Below are 19,677 nucleotides of genomic sequence, written 5' to 3'. Positions count from 1 at the left end.
TGATTTAGTCAGAGTCCCAAAGGAGTCAAGAATTCTGTTGAGGGGACTTCCCTGGTGGTGCAGTGATTAAGAATCTGCCTGCCAATGCAAGGGACACGGGTTCGAGTCTTGGTCCGGGAAGATCCCACATGCCATGGAGCAACTAAGCCCATGCGCCACAACTACTGAGCCTGCGCTCTAGAGCCCGTGAGCCACAACTACTGAGTCCACGTGCCTAGAGCCTGTGCTCCACAAGACAAGCCACCACAGTGAGAAGCCCTCGCACCGCAACAAAGAGTAGCCCCTGCTTGCCGCAACGAGAGAAAGCCCGTGTGTAGCAATGAAGACCTGACACAATAAAAAATAAATAAATTAAAAAAAAAAAGAATTCTGTAGATACATCCCCATCCCTGCCAAAACCATAAGCAAAAAGAGAAGGCTCTCTGGTGAAGTGTCTTGTCATGCACTGTAATAGTTACAGGACCTGCTGAACAGATCCAGGGAATGAGGCAGCCAGCAGGTACTCCGAAGGCCTGCAGAGGCAGGTATGACTGAGAGACCAATGGCTGCAACTTGGATAAAGCTGCTGAGGAAAGGGAGAAATACCCTCCGTCCCTCTGATGGGAACCCTTAACAAATGAACTGATGAAGCAGATGGGTGAGTATATTACACATTCCTTCTGGAAAGCTTACAAATACAGTTGAGGAAACAGAAATAATAATCTACCTTTATATATATAAAAAAGTGATTACAAACGAGGTTAAAGTCTCTCATAGGGAAAGCAAAAGATGATGAAAATAATAGTTAAGGAAGATGAATGTAATACTAAGTTCAGAGGTCAATTAAAAGTTTTATCTATAGCACTTATATGATTCTTTACCTAGTAAAGAATGAAAGGAAAGGAAAGAATAAAAGTTGACAGCTCCGTGATTTGGAAAAAATGCACAGCTAATAAAGAATGAAGTTTAAAAAAAGCATGCTTGCATTGCAACACAAAAGGAGATCAGAAACAACCAAAGAAGGAAAACATTACAAAGAATGGCACTTTAACTGAAATCTGGATAAACTTTCACGTGGGGATGCACCTGACAGAAAGAAAGGTATTTCCAGGTGTAACGACAGTGCGACCTAGGAGGGTACCCTGTGGCTCTATGGAAGACCCCACAAGATTTAGGGTTCTGTAAAATCGAGGGAAAACTCTCCACGATGATAAGGATTTAAATTATGGGTCCAAAGCCAAGCAGCTACAAGGAAGCAATCTGAGGCATGGCTGCTTCTCCTTGACGGCACTGAGTGGGCAAAATATGATAAGGACAATATACACAGTGACTGGACTTCCCCGGTGGCGAAGTGGTTAAGAATCCACCTGCCAATGCAGGGGACACAGGTTCGAGCCCTGGTCCGGGAAGATCCCACATGCCACAGAGCAACTAAGCCCGTAGGCCACAACTACTGAGCCTGTGAGCCACAACTACTGAAGCCTGCATACCAAGAGCTCGTGCTCCGCAACAAGAGAAGCCACTGTAATGAGAAGCCCATGCACTGCAACAAAGAGGAGCCCCCGTTCACAACAACTAGAGAAAGCCTGCATACAGCAATGAAAACCCAACGCAGCCAAAAATAATTAAATAAGTTTATAAAAATATATATACATATATATATACAGTGACTATGAACCACTGCTAGAAACAGGCTGAATGGAAAGGAAAAAGTAAAACTATCACTGTTTGCACATGACATGATACCATATACAGAAAATCCTGGAGTTGTCACCAAAAAATATAATTTATAAATGAATTCAATAAAGTTGCAGGATACAGAATTAATATACAGAAATCTGTTGTGTTTCCATACACTAATAATGAACTATCAGAAAAAAAAATTGAGAAAACAATCCCATTTACAACTGTATCAAAAAGAGTATGGGCTTCCCTGGTGGCGCAGTGGTTGAGAGTCTGCCTGCCGATGCAGAGGACACGGGTTCGTGACCCGGTCCGGGAGGATCCCACATGCCGCGGAGCGGCTGGGCCCGTGGGCCATGGCCGCTGGGCCTGCGCGTCCGGAGCCTGTGCTCCGCAACGGGAGAGGCCACAGCGGTGAGAGGCCCGTGTACAGCAAAAACAAAAAAAACAAAAACAAAAACAAAACAAAAAAAAAAAGAGTAAAGTAGCTAAGAATAAATCTAACCAAGGAAGTAAAAGTCTTATACTCTGAAAACTCTAAGACATCAATGAAAGAAAATGAAGACTACAGAAACGAATGGAAGCTATACTGTGCTCATGGATTGGGAGAATTAATATTGTTAAAATGACCATATTACACAAGGCAATCTGCAGATCCAATGCAATCCCTCTCAAAATACCAATAGTATTTTTCACAGAACTAGAACAAATAATTCTAAAAATTTTATGAAAACACAAAGGACTGTGAGTAGCCAAAGCAATCTTGAGAAAAAAGAACAAAGCTGGAGGTATCATGTTTCCTGATTTCAAACTATGCTACAAACCTACAGCAATAAAAACAGTATGGTAATGGCACAAAAACAGACACATAGATCAATGGAGAATAGACAGCCCAGAAATAAACCCATACTTATACAGCCAATTAATCTAGGACAAAAGAGGCAAGAATACATAATAGGGAAAAGACAGCCTCTTCAATAAATGGTGTTTGGGGCACTTCCCTGGTGGTCCAGTGGTTAAGAATCAGCCTTCCAATGCAGGGTACGTGGGTTCGATCCCTGGCCGGGGAACTAAGATCCCACATGTTGTGGGGCAACTGAGCCCACGCACCACAGCTAGAGAGAAGCCTGAGCACCACAACTAGAGAGAAGCCCACACACTGCAATGAAAGATCCCGCGTGCTGCAACGAAGACCCAACTAAACCATAAATAAATAAATAAATAAATAAATATTTTTAAAAAATGGTGCTGGGAAAACTGGACAGCCACATGCAAAAGAATCAAACTGGATTACTTTCTCACTCTATATAAAAAAATAAATTTAAAATGGATGAAAGACTTAAAGACCTGAAACCATAAAGCTCCTAGAAGAAAACATGAGCAGTGTACTCTTTGATATCAACCTTAGCAATATTTTTCTGGATCTGTTTCCTCAGGCAAGGGAAACAAAAGCAAAAATAAACAAATGGGGGCTTCCCTGGTGCCGCAATGGTTAAGAATCCGCCTGCCAATGCAGGGGACACAGGTTCAAGCCCTGGTCCGGGAAGATACCACATGCCGCGGATCAACTAAGCCCGTGTGCCACAACTACTGAGCCTGCACTCTAGAGCCTGCGAGCCACAACTACTGAAGCCCGCGCACCTAGAGCCTGTGCTCCACAACAAGAGAAGCAACTGCAATGAGAAGCCCGCGCACCGCAATGAAGAGTAGCCCCCGCTTGCCGCAACTAGAGAAAGCCCACGCAGCAACGAAGACCCAATGCAACCAAAATTAAATAAATAAATAAATTTAAAAAATAAATAAACAAATGGGACTACACCCAGCTAAAAAGCTTTTGCACAGGAAGGAAACTATTAACAAAACAAAAAGGCAGAATGGAGAGAATGGGAGAAGATACAATTGTCCCTCAGTATCCTCAGGGGATTGGTTCCAGGAGCCCTTGAGGATGCCAAAATCCACAAATGCTCAAGCGCTTATATATTTTTATTTTTTAACTGAAGTATAGTTCATTTACACTGCTGTGTTAGTTTCTGGTTTACATCAAAGTGATTAAGTTACATATATTCATACATATATTTTTTCATATTCTTTTTCATTATGGCTTATTACAAGATACTGAATATAATTTCCTGTGCTATACCTTGTTGTTTATAGTACTTTGTACCTGATAATCCCAAACTCCTAATTTATCCTTCCCCTACCTCTTTTCCCCCTGGTAACTATCAGATTGTCTTCTATGTCTGTGAGTCTGTTTTCTGTTTGAAATAAGTTCATTTGTATCATATTTTAAATTCCACATATAAGTGATCTCATATGCTATTTGTCTTTCTCTGTCTGACTTACTTCACTTAGTATGATAATCTCTAGGTCCATCCATGTTGCTGCAAATGGCATTATTTCATTCTTTTTTATGGATAAGTAGTAGTCTACTATGTATACATATACCACATTTCTTTATCCATTCATCCATTGATGGACATTTAAGTTGCTTCCATGTTGTGGCTATTATAAACAGTGCTGCTATGAACATTTCAGCGCATGTAGCTTTTTGAATGAGTTTTCATCTTTTCCCGATATATGTCCAGGAGTGGGATTGCTGGATCATACGACAACTCCACTTTTTTCTGTTGTTTAATATATACATTGCTGCCGGTATCTTTTGGTTTTTTTTTTTAGATTTAAAAAAAAATTTTATTTATTTTATTTTTGGCTGCACTGGGTCTCTGTTGCTGCCCATGGGCTTTCTCTAGGTGCAGCAGGTGGGGGCTACTCTTCGTTGCAGTGTGCGGGCTTCTCATTGCGGTGTCTTCTCTTGTTGCAGAGCATGGGCTCCAGGCACACAGGCTTCAGTAGTTGTGGCGCATGGGATCAACAGTTGTGTCTCGCGGGCTCTAGAGCACAGGCTCAGCAGTTGTGGCGCACTGGCTTAGTTGCTCCGAGGCATGTGGGATCCTCCCGGACCAGGACTCCAACCCGTGTCCCCTGCATTGGTGGGTGAATTCTTAACCACTGCATCACCAGGGAAGCCCAACAACTCTATTTTAAGGAACCTCCATACTGTTCCCCATAGTGGCTGTACCAATTCACATTCCCACCAACAGTGCAGGAGGGTTTCCTTTCCTTTACACACGCTCTAGCATTTATTATTTGTAGACTTTTTGATGATGGCCATTCTGACCGGTGTGAGGTGATACCTCAATGTAGTTCTGATTTGCATTTCTCTAATAACTAGCAATGCTGAGCATCTTTTCATGCACCTATTGGCTATCTTCTTTGGAGAAACGTCTATTTAAGTTAAAGTCCCTTTTTAAAAAAAAATAATTTTATTTATTTCATTTATTTTATTTTTGGCTGTGTTGGGTCTTCGTTGCTGCACATGAGCTTTCTCTAGTCGTGGCGAGCGGGGGCTACTCTTCGTTGTGGTGCATGGACTCTAGGCACGTGGGCTTCACTAGTTGTGGCTTGCAGGCTCAGTAGTTGTGGCGCACGGGCTTAGTTGCTCCGTGGCATGTGGGATCTTCCCGGACCAGGGCTCGAACCCATGTCCCCTGCATTGGCAGGCGGATTCTTAACCACTGTGCCACCAGGGAAGCCCTGAAAAGGGGGCCCTTGTGCACTGTTGGACTGTAAATTGGTGCAGCCACTATGGAAAACAGTATGGAGGTTCCTCAAAAAATTAAAAATAGAACTACCATAAGGCTTCCCTGGTGGTGCAGTGGTTAAGAATCCGCCTGCTAATGCAGGGGACACGGGTTCGAGTCCTGGTCCGGAAGATCCCACATGCTGTGGAGCAACTAAGCCCGTGCGCGACCACTACTGAGCCTGTGCTCTAGAGCCCGTGCTCCACAACAAGAGAAGCCACCGCAATGAGAAGCCCGTGCACCGCAACGATAGTAGCCCCCGCTTGCCACGACTAGAGAAAGCCCGCGCACAGCAACAAAGACCCAATGCAGCCAAAAATAAAGTAATTAAATAAAAATTAAAAAAGACCCTACAATATTTCAAATTGAAAAAAGAAAACAAAAAAGAAACAGGTTGAATGGCCTGAAGACAAGGGAAAGGAGGTGGCAGGATTTGTTGTTAACTGAGAGAAGGGAGAGCTTCAGAACCAGCACATCCACTAAAGGCACTGGGAGTCAGGCCTGGGCAGTCACAGCCTCCACCCTTCCCACACCCAAGGAAGCTTGACACTTCGTTTGATCTCAGCCTCATCACTGCTCAGGAGAGACCCTGATATCAACCAGTCACCAACAGCTCAGGCACTCCTCGGGATTGACCTGAAACTCTGAGCGCTTCTCAAGGCTTGCTCCCCCACCTCATTCAGGACTCTGTTCAAATGTGACTCCCACAAATAGAGACCCCCTCATTACCTTTGCTAAAAATAGCTCCCTGTCAACTCCAACCCTCACCCTGGTTTTCATGGTTCTTCTATCGCTGCCTAACCTTTTACTATATATTCATTGTTTGTCTCCCTCACAAAAACATAAGCTTCTGTGGGCAAGGACTGCTTTAGTCACTGTTGATCCCCAGCACCTAGAATAGGTCTTGGCACCCAGTGTGAGCTGATTAAATATCTGCTGAATGAATGAAAAAAAGAACTTCACAAAAACAACGACGTGGACTTCCCCGGTGGCGCAGTGGTTAAGAATCTGCCTGCCAGTGCAGGGGACGCGGGTTCAAGCCCTGGTCCGGAAAGATCCCACATGCTGCAGAGCAACTAAGCCCGTGCGCCACAACTACTGAGCCTGCGCTCTAGAGCCTGTGAGCCACAACTATTCAGCCCATGTGCTACAGCTACTGAAACCCACGCTCCTAGAGCCTGTGCTCCACAACAAGAGAAGACATTGCGGGGCTTCCCTGGTGGTGCAGTGGTTGAGAGTCCGCCTGCCGATGCAGGGGACACGGGTTCGTGCCCCGGTCCGGGAAGATCCCACATGCCACGGAGCAGCTGGGCCTGTGAGCCATGGCCGCTGAGCCTGCGCGTTGGAGCCTGAGCTCCGCAACGGGAGAGGCCACAACAGAGAGAGGCCCACGTTCCGCAAAAAAAAAAAAAAAAAAAAAAGACACTGCAACGAGAAGCCCGTGCACTGTAATGAAGAGTAGCCCCCGCACACTGCTCCTAGAGAAAGCCCGCAGCAGCAATGAAGGCCCAACACAGCCAAAAATTAATTAATTAATTAATTAAAAGAAAAAAACAACCACCACCCACGACTTATCGTCTTGGCATGGACCCTGGCGATCTTGACCTTAGATTTTTTGTTGTTGTTGTAAATTTATTTATTATTATTATTTTTTAATTTTTGGTTGCGTTGGGTCTTCATTGCTGCGCTCGGGATTTCTCTGGTCGCGGCGAGAGGGGGCTACTCTTTGTTGCGGTGCGCGGGCTTCTCATTGCAGTGGCTTCTCATTGCGGAGCACGGGCTCTAGGTGCACGGGCTTCAGTAGTTGTGGCACGGGAGCTCTAGAGTGCAGGCTCAGTAGTTGTGGTGCACCGGCTTCAGTGCTCCGCGGCATGTGGGATCTTCCCGGACCAGGGCTCGAACCCGTGTCCCCTGCATTGGCAGGTGGATTCTTAACCACAGCACCACCAGGGAAGCCCTTGAGCCTAGGTTTGAGCTCAATTTTGTTAATAAGTTGCTGTGTGGCTTTGGGCAAGTCACTTTACCTCTTTGGGCCCATACTGCCTCATTCGTGAAACAAGGAAGTGGATCAAGAAAGAACTAAAGTCCCCTTCCAACTCTTTACAGTCTGCAAAACAAAGATCTGATTATCCTACCAAAGGCAATTTGTTACTAGCCACCGGTGGGTTCAGATTTACCTCAGGATCAACACATTTTTAAAATCGAAGTTGACTGTATTCAAGAAGTCTTGGGCTTCCCTGGTGGCGCAGTGGTTGAGAATCTGCCTGCTAATGCAGGGGACATGGGTTCGAGCCCTGGTCTGGGAGGATCCCACATGCCGCGGAGCAACTAGGCCCGTGAGCCACAACTACTGAGCCTGCGCGTCTGGAGCCTGTGCTCTGCAACGAGAGGCCGCGATAGTGAGTGGCCCCCGCTTGCCACAACTAGAGAAAGCCCTCGCACAGAAACCAAGGCCCAACATAGCAAAAATACATAAATAAATTAATAAACTCCTACTCCCAACATCAAAAAAAAAAAAAAACAAGAAAAAAACTCACCTCATACCTCTGGCAGGAAGAGAGGAAAGTAACCATTTAAAAAAAAAAAAAAAAAGAAGTCCCTCCTCTAAGCAGAATAAAGCTGGGTGAACGGCAATTGGACACACCGTATGACAGGAGCGCGGTGTTGCTCTGAGTAGAAACAACTGCACAGCCAGAAAGGGCAGAATGATGGCCACTTTCCCACATTTTTTGAGGCACCAAGATCCCACAGGTCAACATGGGAAGATAGGGCCTGCCCTCTGAAGGGGACGGTTGAGTGGAAGGTGGGAGGAAAAGAAATCACAGGTAGATACGGAGAAAGCAGGAGCCCTGAGCCCTGGAATTCAGACACCCCCCCCACCCCCCGCCCAGTTCTGCCTTTTGCAGGACTTCAAACGACTGCTTCTAGACTCTGAGCCTCTGCCTCTCACCTATGACTCCCCTCATCATTGATGGGGGCACAACCCTGTTGCTCCTGAAAGACGCAACTCTCGGAGTACCCGGACCGGAGTCCTAGGCCTCTGCCTGTCACCAGAAACATTAAGTACGGTACGGGGCGAGTTCCCTCGGGTCCCCTGAGAGGCTCACGTCTTCGGGGTCTTGCTGCTGGTGCGGAAGTCACGCCCCAGGTCCCGGAGGTGCGGCGCCGGCGGCCCCCGCCCGCCAGGGTCGCGACCCCTCAGCCCAAGCTCGGAAAAGAGCCTGCACCTCCACCCTTGCGGCCCGGCCCGCGCTCACCGCCTTCTCCAGGTGGCTGCGCGCCTGCTCGCTGTTCTTGGTGTGGTGGTAGAGCACGGAACCGAGCTGCAGGTGTGTTCGGGCCTCAATGCGCTGCGGCGGCTTGAAGGGGAACACGGCCTGCAAGCAGTGCACACATAGGCGGATCTTGGGCGGGCTGGAAGTGCGGAAGTGTTCGGCAAAGCCCAGGAGCGCCAGGTACCACGACTCAGCCGCCTCGGCCTGCGCTGCCTGGGCCGCCGCAGCCTGAGCCGCCGCCGCCGCCTGAGCCGCCATTTTGGCCTCCCCAACAACAAACTGCCGCCACAGGGAGGCGGAAGCAGGCGCACGGGGCGGGGCCGGGAGCGCCTCGCGTTTCTCGCGAGAGCTTCTGTACAAAGCATCCTGGAACATGTAGTTTGTATTTGGAGTGGCCGCGGCTCCGGGAAGGTCTGAGAAAAGGCGACACCATCTGGTCCGCGGGACTGTGACCGGAGATTTCCGATGGGCTGAGGTTTGCATTCCTAGGGTGAAGACCCCAGGTGTCCAAGCAATGGCAGGGCGTGGCTTGCCGACGCGGACTACATCTCCCATCAGGCCATGCGTACTATAACAAGCTTCCCCCGCCACCACCACCCCTCCGCCCCCGGTGGCGCCGGAGCATTGTGGGATTGGATGAGTCTCAAGATGGACAACCGGGATGTTGCAGGTAACAGCCCCCGCCTCCCCGCAAGCGTCTGCCTGGGTGTTCGGGCTATGAGTCTTTGCTTAGCCCTACCGTCGGGCCTACCTCAACCCACCGGCCCTTAGCCTCAGCTTCCCGGTGGCTGGAAGAGGCGGCTTCTGCACCACCCCCGTCTCCCGAGACCCCAGACCAAGTTACCCCGCCCCCGCCCACCCCACCCCCCAACCGCTGGTTTGCTGAGGACGCCAGGCTTTCCTTAAAGGCCGCCACCGGGATCTGCCCTGCGCCTGCTTTCCGAAATAACTGCCTTCAGGGCTGCTCAGACCTCCGCTCCCCGAGCCAGTGGCAACCTTGGGCTGTCCTGCGCCTCTCTTCGTGGCAGCTGCTGACTGGCCTGTATCCCGCTTTCTGGAAAAGCTGTTTTTCCGAACTGCACTTGGCCTCCCTGTACACATTTTCCTGGGTCTTTAGAGCCCCTACTTTAGTACAAGCCTTATTCTTTCCCCACCCCAGCCCTAGCCCTCCACCCAGACTGGGATACATTGAAGAAATATTCATTGTGTGCTAGGCACTGTGCTAGTTGCTGAGGATGTAGTGTAACCAAAACGGGGCCATGCCTTCCTGAAGGCTACTTTCTACTGGGGCATCACAATGCACAAAAAAGGAAATATTTACAGAGAGTGAGTTATAATGATACGAGAGAGTGGAGGTGCAGGTTGCTGATATTGGGTGGTCAAGGAAAGCCTTTTTGAGCAGAAGATACTTGAGATGAGAAGATGCCAACTATTGGAAGGCCTGGAAGGCAGAGCCTTCTATGCAGAGGGGGACAGCAAGTGCAAAAGCCTTGAGAGCTTGTCATTTTGAAGAATGTCAGGGATGAAGTGGAAGTGGGGAGGGGAGCCATCTCTGGCAGCGTCTTGAAAATCGGCTTTCAGAATTTGGATTTTATTTTGAGTCCCATGGGGAACGTTCGAGGTGTCTTCTCCATCTCCACAACTACCACCCTTGTCTGAAGACACCATCATCTTTTGCTTGGAGCCAGTAAGCCTCCTTGTTGGTCTCCTTGCTGCCTATGCACTCTGTCCAATCAGTAGACAGAATGATCTTAAAAATAAAAATACCAGTTGGATCTTATCAGCTTAATACTCCCCAGTCACTTCCTAAAACCCTTTAAGTAAAACTCAGACTCCCTATTTTGCCCTACCCCCGCTAGCCCCACCCCTGGAACCGCCTGCTCTGACCACATTGGACCTCTGCTTCTTACTCTGCCCAGATCACTCCCCATGTGGCTTTTCAGGAAGCCACCTCTTTATCTTTCTGGTTTTAGCTTAAATGTCCCCTTTTTTAACGGTTATTTTCTGGCTAGCTGTATAGGTGGTCCTCTGTTATGCTTTCTCATCTTTTTTTTTGTTTCCAGCAGAGAGCTCTTATCATGATTTTGCAACTACTTTTTTGTTACAAGTTTTTTGTCTCCTCAGCCAGAGGTGAATCCCACATGGGCAGAGGCCCCTTCTGTCTTGATTAGCACCAAGTACAGCATCTGGTGCATAACTCAGTAAATGTTTGCTAAATACAGCATCTGATGCATAACTCAGTAAATGTTTGCTAAATAAATGAAGGAACAGATGTGTGAATGTCAATCTGAATGTTAGTTGCTGCCTGAGAGGGCAGCTCTGGGCTGCTCCCATAGCAGCTGGGCTGCTCCCATAGCAGCTGCTGGGCACGTTTTTGGAGCAAAGGTGATTTCTGATGTACTTCTTTTACCTCCCCAGGAAAGGCTAACCGGTGGTTTGGGGTTGCTCCTCCCAAGTCTGGAAAAATGAACATGAACATCCTTCACCAGGAGGAGCTCATTGCTCAGAAGAAACGGGAAATTGAAGCCAAAATGGAGCAGAAAGCCAAGCAGAATCAGGTGGCCAGCCCTCAGCCCCGGCATCCTGGCGAGTAAGTCTACCCTGAGACTGGATTAGGGTCTTTGAGGGTCACCAACAGAGGGTTTTGCTTGCGAGAGTAGTCGAGGTGTTTCTGCATCTAGCCACAGCCTGATGGTGCAAGGAGGAACGCAGGTGCACTTTCAGGAGGCTGTGTGGCAGGAGAGAAACAAGGGGTGTATGGGAGCCCAGAGGATGGCTGCCAACTCTTTCACTCAGTGGTTATTTACTGTTGACCTGTTGTGGGCCAGGGACCAAGAATACAGCACGGAGCAAAAACCCAGATTCCATCTCTGCCTTTATGGGGCTCACAGTCTACTTGTGAAGGGATGCTCTGGTAGGTAACATGAGGCAGTGTGCTCCCAGATGCAGCAGCTGCCGTAGGAATGCAGAAGAGGCTCTGCATTCTGAAGGCCCCAGGCAGAGCCAGCCCTTTGAGGAAGCAGGAAAGGACAGCAAAGGGCAGAAGGGAGGCGAGCCCCTGTGTGTCAGGCAGCTCGAGCTGCTGCACCAAAGGGGCTGTTTCTGAACCAGGAGAGAGGGTTTCCTCCTGACTGTCCTGAGAGGCTCTGAGGGCACCCAAGAGTTTTGAGCAGGGGTGGTGTGATCATGAGGGCACCCAAGAGTTTTGAGCAGGGGTGGTGTGATCAGGGCGACAAGATCCAAGAATTTCAGGCTGGAGGTTGACAGAGACAAGCCCCTTCCTCTGCGGTCTGAAGTGTGGAGCATGTTAGCCCTCGGCTAAGGCTCTGTTCCAGCTCCCACCTTTTCTAAGAGTCCGTGGCTTCTCCTTGAGGGCGGGACTTAGACTTTATTCTTGTTGGAACCTCCAGGGTGTTCAGGAACATGGGGACTGGATGTTGAGTGATCTGTGGGTGGGCTTGTGGACTGTCACCCCTGGGGTTATGGAAGGACTTGCACAAAGATGGGAAAGGCCTGTAGGACTGCTTCCAAGAGGGCCCCCTGGAGGCTGCTGGATCTCAGCGCCAGGATCAGGCAGCCAAAAAGGAACATCAGGTGGGTGGGTGCAGAGTACAGGTAGCTTTGAAAATAAGGTTGTTTTCCCCATTGTAAAAGTTTAGAACACCTTAGAATTTGGTGCTGCAGAAATAAGAAACATTCAGGTTGCCTCAAGAGAAGCATTTTGATATATTCCCTTCCCATGTCATTGCTTTGTTTCACTAAATTGTGGTCAATTTCATATGTCGCTTCCCCCGCCCCCCACTTTTTAAAGGAAAAACTTCCCCCCAACCCCCACGTTACAACTCTTTAGAACCGCCACAGTGTTAAAGTTTTATTTATTTATATTAAGATATGACTTACATGCCATAAAATTGACTTTTTAAACTATACAGCCTAGTGATTTTCAGTATATTCACAGCATTGTGCAACTATTATCACTAATTCCAGAACATTTTGTCACTCCAGAAAGAAACCCCATGCCCATTAGCAATCACTCCCCATTCCCTCTTCCCTCAGCCCCTGACAACGACTAATCTACTTTCTGTCTGTGTGGATTTACCTATTCTAGATATTTCATGTAATACGCGGCCTTTTGTGTCTGGCTGTTTTCACTGGACGTGATGTTTTCAAGGTTCATCACTTTGTAGCATGTGTCAGTACTTCATTCCTTTTTTTGGTGGCTGAATAATATTCCATTGTGTGGATGGACCATGTTTTGTTTATCTGTTCATCAAAAGCCATCATTTAACAGCTGTGTGATAACCCTTGCCATTTTAAAAAAAATAGATTTTATTTATTTATTTGTTTATTTATTTATTGGCTGCGTTGGGTCTTCGTGGCTGTGCGTGGGCTCTCTCTAGTTGCCGAGGGCTTCTTATTGCGGTGGCTTCTCTTGTTGCAGAGCATAGGCTCCAGGCGCAGGCTTCATTAGTTGTGGCCGGGCTCCAGAGCGCAGGCTCAGTAGTTGTGGCGCATGGGCTTCGTTGCTCCGCGGCATGTGGGATCTTCCCGGACCAGGGCCCCATGTCCCCTGCATTGGCATGCGGATTCTTAACCACTGCGCCACCAGGGAAGCCTCTGCCATTTGTTATGGGTGGTTTTCAAGTGGGATTCGTGTGCTGACATGCTGCTGACCCGAAGTGTTTTTGGGGGGTTTTTTTTTGGCCGCACCGTGTGGTTTGCGGGGTCTTAGTTCCCTGACCAGGGATTGAACCCAGGCCCTTGGCAGTGAAAGTGCGGAGTCCTAACCACTGGACCGCCAGAGAATTCCCCCCGAAGTATTTTCTTGTCCTTCATTGTCCCTGCCTTCTTTCTGTCCCTCCTGAGGGAGGTGCACACAGCATGAGGACAAGGCCAGGGTCACTAGAAGGCCCTGCTTGTTTAATGCCAAGGCTGGTTATCAGCAGAACTTTCTCTTTCATATAAAATAACTTTTACTGCCTTCTCTCTCTCTTTTGTTTTTTAACTTTAAAGATAATTCATATATGTGGTAGAAAACCTGGGAAGTAGAGGAGAAGAAAATGAGGAAGAAATAAAATCAGTTGTAACCCTGCAACCCAGAGGCAAGTGCTGGTTGCATTTGATGGATTTTTGTAACAATTTTTCAGTCAAATATATTTTTACATAAGTAGGACCACCCTGTAGATACTGTTTTATATCCTGCCTTTTTGTTTTTCATTTAACGTTATGCTTGGTTGCTTTATTTATAAGAATTTAACTTTTCAGGGCCACTCCATCTGCCTTATGGATGTCTCGTAATTTATTTAACCAGTGCCCTTTGTTGACTACTTAGTTTTTTTTCCACTTTTACTTCATTAGAACGGATTTCTAGGAGGATAAAACTTCACTTTAAAGGAAAAAGTTCAGACCTGTGGGCTCCCTGAGCTTTTTCAGTTATTGGGTGTGTCTGTATGATGGATGTACCCCTAAAAGCAGCACATACGAGGAGTTTCTGAGGTTAGAGCAAGATAGTATGCTGTAGGAAAAGATGAAAGAAGTAGAACATATGCTATGATCACAGCCTTATTTCCTCTATTTCTAATCTAAGGGGCAAATCAAAGAAGTATATCAAAGTATTAATTGTGGCTCTTGTGAGGTGAGGAGACTTTTTTAGGGTTTTCTCCTTGCTTTCTACATTTCTGATTTTTTCCACGTTCCCATTTGCTCATAATGAGCCTCTATCACTTTTTTGATAAGGAAAGATGAATTTGAATTAAACATTTAGGCCCCTGGGTTTGCTTTTGTGTTCGTTAAAAATAAATTTTTCTTATTTCAAAATAAAACATATTCTTTTCAAAAAGAGAAAGTAATAAAAATATAAAATTCCCCTGTAATTCTCCCACCAAGAAATTGCTTTGGGTATTTTCCTCTGCAAATGTGAAACCCACAGAAGCGCTGGCTGACCCAGGCATGGAACTGCGGTCACACGCAGGTACAGACATAGGCCCTGCCTTTGAGAACTCTGCAGTCTAGCTGGGAAAACGGACGTAAGAGTCAGTGATAGCCCAGATGATTTGTTAACAATAAGTATGGCAGGTGGTTCTGAGCCATCTTCTTGGGGAGGCCCTTTGGACCGGGAAGGTCAACAAGCGGGTAGAGAGAACACCAGCACAGGTGGGATTGCTTTGACTAGAACAAGATTGTTCCATCTTACTTCTCTGAAGACTGCTCTGTGCACTCAGTTGTTCCCTGGCATCTTTGGGGGCCTGTTTTGGGTCCCCTTAGGTGAGAACACAGGGATGGGGGTGGGACTGAGGCCAGCAAGGCGTGCTCCCTCCCCTCTTCTCAAGGCTTACCCTGTCTGTCCTCTGTCTCGGGTCTAGAATTGCAAACGCACACAACTCTAATGTTTCCAACAAGTTTGCCAACGACGGCAGCTTCTTGCAGCAGTTTCTGAAGTTGCAGAAGGCACAGACCAGCACAGGTGAGTGCAGTCCCCCCGTCCCATCTCACCTCCTCCTAGAGCTCCCCCTGCTGGCTTTCTCTCCCAAGGGTCCCTCAGCACCTCAGAAATGGCAGGTCCCGCCTTAGACTTGTTCCTCTCACCCCTCGTTCATTGAGCGCCCTCATTCTACTCGTCCTCACACTAAACGCCCAAGGGGCGAGTGCAGACCTTGCCCTCTAGATGCTTACCCCCAAGAAGTGGAGACAAAGAAGCCAGGTTTCGATCCAGGGGGTAGGAGCCAGGACTAAGCATGCCCCAGGGTTGTGGGACTGAGGCTTGAGTCAGAGCGGCAGCCCAGGTGCAAGGAACAGGACCCTCTTCGGGCGGGGGCGGGGGGCAGGTGCGCTTGGCCCACAGGAGCCCCATGGGACACGCCAGGTGTGAGAATCACCACCTGTGGGAAGCCCACCTGTATCTGTGGTTGTGCAGTTTACCAGTCTCATTTTTACTGTAAGAAAGTTACTGGTGAAACAGCTGACCTTCAACCTTTGTCAGGTTTCCCAGGTAACAGTGAAGACAGTTAACCCAAGGCCAAGTTTGCCCACAGAGAGGGAGAAAGGGCTATATGAGCTCTTCACTGCAGGGTCTCATGCCATGAGTCGTGTTTGAAAAGTCCCAAATAGACTGGCTCCAGCCCACTACTGACAAGCAGAGGGAGTGAGTGTAAGCTGGACGTGGGGGTTCAGGTCTCATCCGGAAGAGCTGCAGCATCCCTAGTCTATGGATATAGGCATCAGAGGCACCTACTGCCAGAGTTGCCGCCTGCAGAGTCCCGGGCTGGGTGACCACAGTAGGTTCTTCTCTGCGCCTCAGGGGTCCTCATCTGTAAAATGGGGGTGGCGTCCTCCCTGAGTGCTTCTGGTCACCCACTGCCTACCAGTGCTATGCGAGAAGTTAAGAACCCAGCCACTTGGGGCTCAGGGTGTGCAGGTTAGGCAGGAAGATAGGAAACCTGCACCACAGACCTTGAGTGTGGGTATCCTTCCTTGTATCCCAAGATGCCCGCCCGAGTGCGCCCGCTGCCCCGCCTCGTGTGCTCCCGCGCACCGGGAAGAGGCCTCCCCTCATCAGTAGCCCGCCGGGCCAGATGAAGAACTACGTGCATGCCAAGCAGCTGCCCGTGGCCAGCCGCCCGAGCGTCTTCCAGTCTCCTGACGAGGACGAGGAGGAGGACTATGAACAGTGGCTGGAGATCAAAGGTGAGGGGCCAGGGCTGCTGCCCCCCTTCCACGGCTGCCCCTCCAGCTGCTCCAGCAGGGTCCACGGGCACCGGGGACAGCGCAGCCAGGGCTGTGGGGTGCTTGGGGCTGTGGTCAGGGGGTGCCTTCAGGATGAGCGAGGTGAAGGAAGGGATGGGGAGCATGGAGGGGCTGCAGAGTGTGGGCTTCATCCTGGGAGCTGTGGGACCCACTGTCCACTTGTGTGGGGGCTGGCCTCCGGGGGGGCGTTCTCAGGGGAGCATTCACTTGTGCCCTCCTCATCCAGTACTAGAAGAGGAGCTCCTCAGTGCGGGTACTTGTCTCCACGAGTTTGGGCCAGAGGTATGAGCGTGCCGGTTGGAGGGCGTGCTCTCCTGCCCAGGGAAGGACAGTCATTGGCCTTGGGTGAGCCAGTTCCAGCCCCATGGTGGAGGAGGGTGGAGGAGGGTGGTGATGGTGGCACTCCTAGTGCATCCAGCCATGACCATATTCAGAACGAGACTTCGGTGCTGTGTGGAGAACGAGCTGTGTGAAGTCCTGGCCCTAGGCCACCTCTGCTCCAGGATGGCTAGCACAGTCATGTCTGCCTGACAGGACAGACTGAAGCGACCATATAATCATGCCATGACAGCCTCTAGGCCTCTTGTTCTGGATGAGGGTGCCAGCTTCAGGCCGTTTATCTAAACAGATCAGGGACCAACCTCGAAGCTTGGAGCATTAGTCAGAATGGAGTCAGTGAGTGTGGTGTTTCCTCAGAGAGGGGCCCTGGCAGTTCAAGGGTACCCTGCTGGGAACTGCTACTTTATGAGGGGCAGTGGGTGTCTCAAGGCCCTTGAGGCTTTTATGGCCTGCTGTTGATACAACCTCAGAAAAGCACCTGTGCTTGTAAAGTGACCAGGTCAGGGTCGTTGCCAGGCATGTGGGAGGAGGATGAGGCTTAGGAAAAAGGTAGACACAGAATGTCTCTGAGACCTCTTATAGGTCCTCCTTAGGCCACATGTTGTACCCCGCCACCTCAACCCCGCGAGCTTCCTGGCAGTACAAGCAGCAGGGGGAATAAGAGTGGCCACAGGCTCAGTGTCTGGCCCCATTGCCAGGAGGAGCAAACATTCCTAAACACTGACTGACATCAAGAAATTTCTTCTGGGCGTTTTCATATGAGGGATGTGAGCTGTATGGTGGCTGACAGTCTCAGAAACAGGCCAGCAGTAAATACAAAAGCAAGTTCCATGTGGCTCAAAGTGGAGGCTAATAAAAAAATATATATATGTATATATATATACACACATATGTATGTTTTTTTTGTTTCGGTTTTTTTGTCGGTACGCGGGCCTCCCACTGTTGTGGCCTCTCCCGTTGCGGAGCACAGGCTCCGGACGTGCAGGCTCAGCGGCCATGGCTCACAGGCCCAGCCGCTCCGCAGCATGTGGGATCTTCCCGGACCGGGGCACGAACCCGTGTCCCCTGCATCGGCAGGCGGACTCTCAACCACTGCGCCACCAGGGAAGCCCCCAAAATATATTTTTTAGTGGTGTTCACTGAAAGTGCTCTGAGGTAACAATTAAACCCGTTGCAATGAGTGTCCCTAGCTCCCAGATGTTGGTCTGGAAACACATGTTCTCACTCATGGAAACCAGGACTTCTTGGAGAAATGGCTGGCTCTAGGTCTGGGCAGGAAGCGTCTGAGATGATCCTGAAGTGCCCTGTCCCAGCAGGTATCGAGGAGGCCATCAGAGACTGGGGTCATGTCCAAAGGCCTCGGGAGCCAGCTTGAAGAGGCTCCACTGGCCACAGAGGGGGTGATTGAGCTTCTATGATGATATTAATTGTGTTGGATTGAAACCCACTGACATCTTAAAATCAGAGTTTGTAATGATATTTAAAAAAAAAGAATTTGTCTTTGAAGGATGAAAGGGAATTGATTTATTGTACTGAACACTGGTAAAGAAAGGGATTGAGCATTCCACAAAAGGAGGGGGAGGGTGGCTATGTTTTCCAACATCTCCCTGCCAGCCTGGGGACTGGCTTGGCCTTTGGGAGGCTCACACACTTTTCTCCCTCCAGCATGTCTCGCAAAGGCTGTCTAGACCGACTCACCCCTCATCATGGTGCTTTGTGCATGGACCCGGGACGCCCGACAACCTCCCGCATTTCACCCTCTTCTCCCCCGACCCCTCTGTCCTTGTGGTCCGTAGAGAGAGTGTGCCTGTTGACTGTGGGGTGTGTGAGTTGAACCCCAGTACTGACAGCCTCCTTAAAGTTTCACCCCCAGAGGGAGCCGAGACTCGGAAAGTGATAGAGAAATTGGCCCGCTTTGTGGCAGAAGGAGGCCCCGAGTTAGAAAAAGTAGCTATGGAGAACTACAAGGATAACCCAGCATTTTCGTAAGTACTTTTGGGAGGGGAAGACCACTGCTACTTAATGTTCTTGCCACATGTTAGTACATGCAAATGTTCTTGTAAAACCCTGGTGGTGACTGAAGCTGCCCGGGGCTGGGTGCTTACTTGCGTGGGCCAGATACTGTTCTGAGAGCTTTCTAATTCACACCAGAGGTAGCAAGGGGCCCCAGTGTGGTGTGGAGACTTATTTTTGGGCCCCATCGAGGTGTCTCTGCTCACCAGCTTGCTTTTGCACAGTATGTGTTCAGAAGCTGTATGGGTCCACCCATCCCCGTTGCTCATTTTCCACTCTTTGTTTTACAAAACTCTCCAGGTTTTTGCATGATAAGAATAGCAGGGAATTCCTCTACTACAGAAAGAAGGTGGCTGAGATAAGAAAGGAAGCACAGAAGTTGCAGGCAGCCTCTCAGAAAGGTAGGTGGCTGAAGGGGGTGGGAGGTTCTAGGGAGGCGTGTGGACAAACCACGCCCCAGGTGGAATCGGGGTTCCTTTTCTGGAACCCGTCGTGGTGTGGGGTGGCGTTGACAGTGCAGGTCTATGCCCTCCCAGGGGGCTGGGGTCATGCTGGGACCAGCACTGCCCTCCCTGCCAGTGCTCTGAGATGAAATCTAAGGGTCAAGGTAAAGGTCAAGGTCATGTCCAGGAGCTCAGCCCTGTGCATGTAAACGGGGCACAGGGGAGGAACATTTGCCCCTTGGTTCATGGTCATTTTCACAAGTGCTAATGAGCACCTGATGCGTGCTGGGCACTGAGGACACCTAGAGACAAATGCAGTGACTGACACTTGTCGAGGGGGGCCAGGAGACAAAAACGGTCAGCTGGTGGGATGAGTGTCGGGAGGGTGAGATGCTGCCTGGTCTCCAGCTGTAATGAAGTGAAACCCCAGCCAGGTGCTGGTGGGCAGCAGGGGGATTGATGTTTAAGCCAAATGTGGGCCACAGACGTTGGTTCATCATGTCTGTCACTTGCAGTCCCTTGCCCTGACCTTCTTCCCAGGAGAGGTGGGCCAGGCCCATC

The 19,677-nt window shown here is 49.3% G+C and overlaps 2 protein-coding genes across 4 annotated transcripts in view; one reads left to right on the top strand and one right to left on the bottom strand.

Moving 5' to 3' along the window:
• The window catches only part of MAU2 (MAU2 sister chromatid cohesion factor), a 34,486-nt gene extending 25,636 nt beyond the window's left edge, over positions 1 to 8,850 (bottom strand). For all 3 annotated transcript variants that reach the window (XM_082650892.1, XM_082650894.1, XM_082650893.1), the window contains exon 1: positions 8,561 to 8,850. In XM_082650892.1, the coding sequence (XP_082507018.1) occupies positions 8,561 to 8,836 (276 nt within the window). In that variant the 5' untranslated portion in view covers positions 8,837 to 8,850. The remainder of the gene's footprint in view (positions 1 to 8,560) is intronic.
• Positions 8,851 to 9,132: 282 nt separating this feature from the next.
• The window catches only part of SUGP1 (SURP and G-patch domain containing 1), a 29,556-nt gene continuing 19,011 nt past the window's right edge, over positions 9,133 to 19,677 (top strand). Inside the window, exons 1-6 of the mRNA XM_082651244.1 lie at positions 9,133 to 9,248; positions 10,997 to 11,168; positions 14,941 to 15,041; positions 16,061 to 16,261; positions 18,522 to 18,645; positions 18,974 to 19,074. Of these exons, the coding sequence (XP_082507370.1) occupies positions 9,140 to 9,248; positions 10,997 to 11,168; positions 14,941 to 15,041; positions 16,061 to 16,261; positions 18,522 to 18,645; positions 18,974 to 19,074 (808 nt within the window). The 5' untranslated portion in view covers positions 9,133 to 9,139. The remainder of the gene's footprint in view (positions 9,249 to 10,996; positions 11,169 to 14,940; positions 15,042 to 16,060; positions 16,262 to 18,521; positions 18,646 to 18,973; positions 19,075 to 19,677) is intronic.

Source organism: Grampus griseus (assembly GCF_964374135.1).
Source record: "Grampus griseus genome assembly, chromosome: 3".
Lineage (NCBI taxonomy): Eukaryota > Metazoa > Chordata > Mammalia > Artiodactyla > Delphinidae > Grampus > Grampus griseus.
This window is presented reverse-complemented; position numbering and strand designations above follow the sequence as displayed.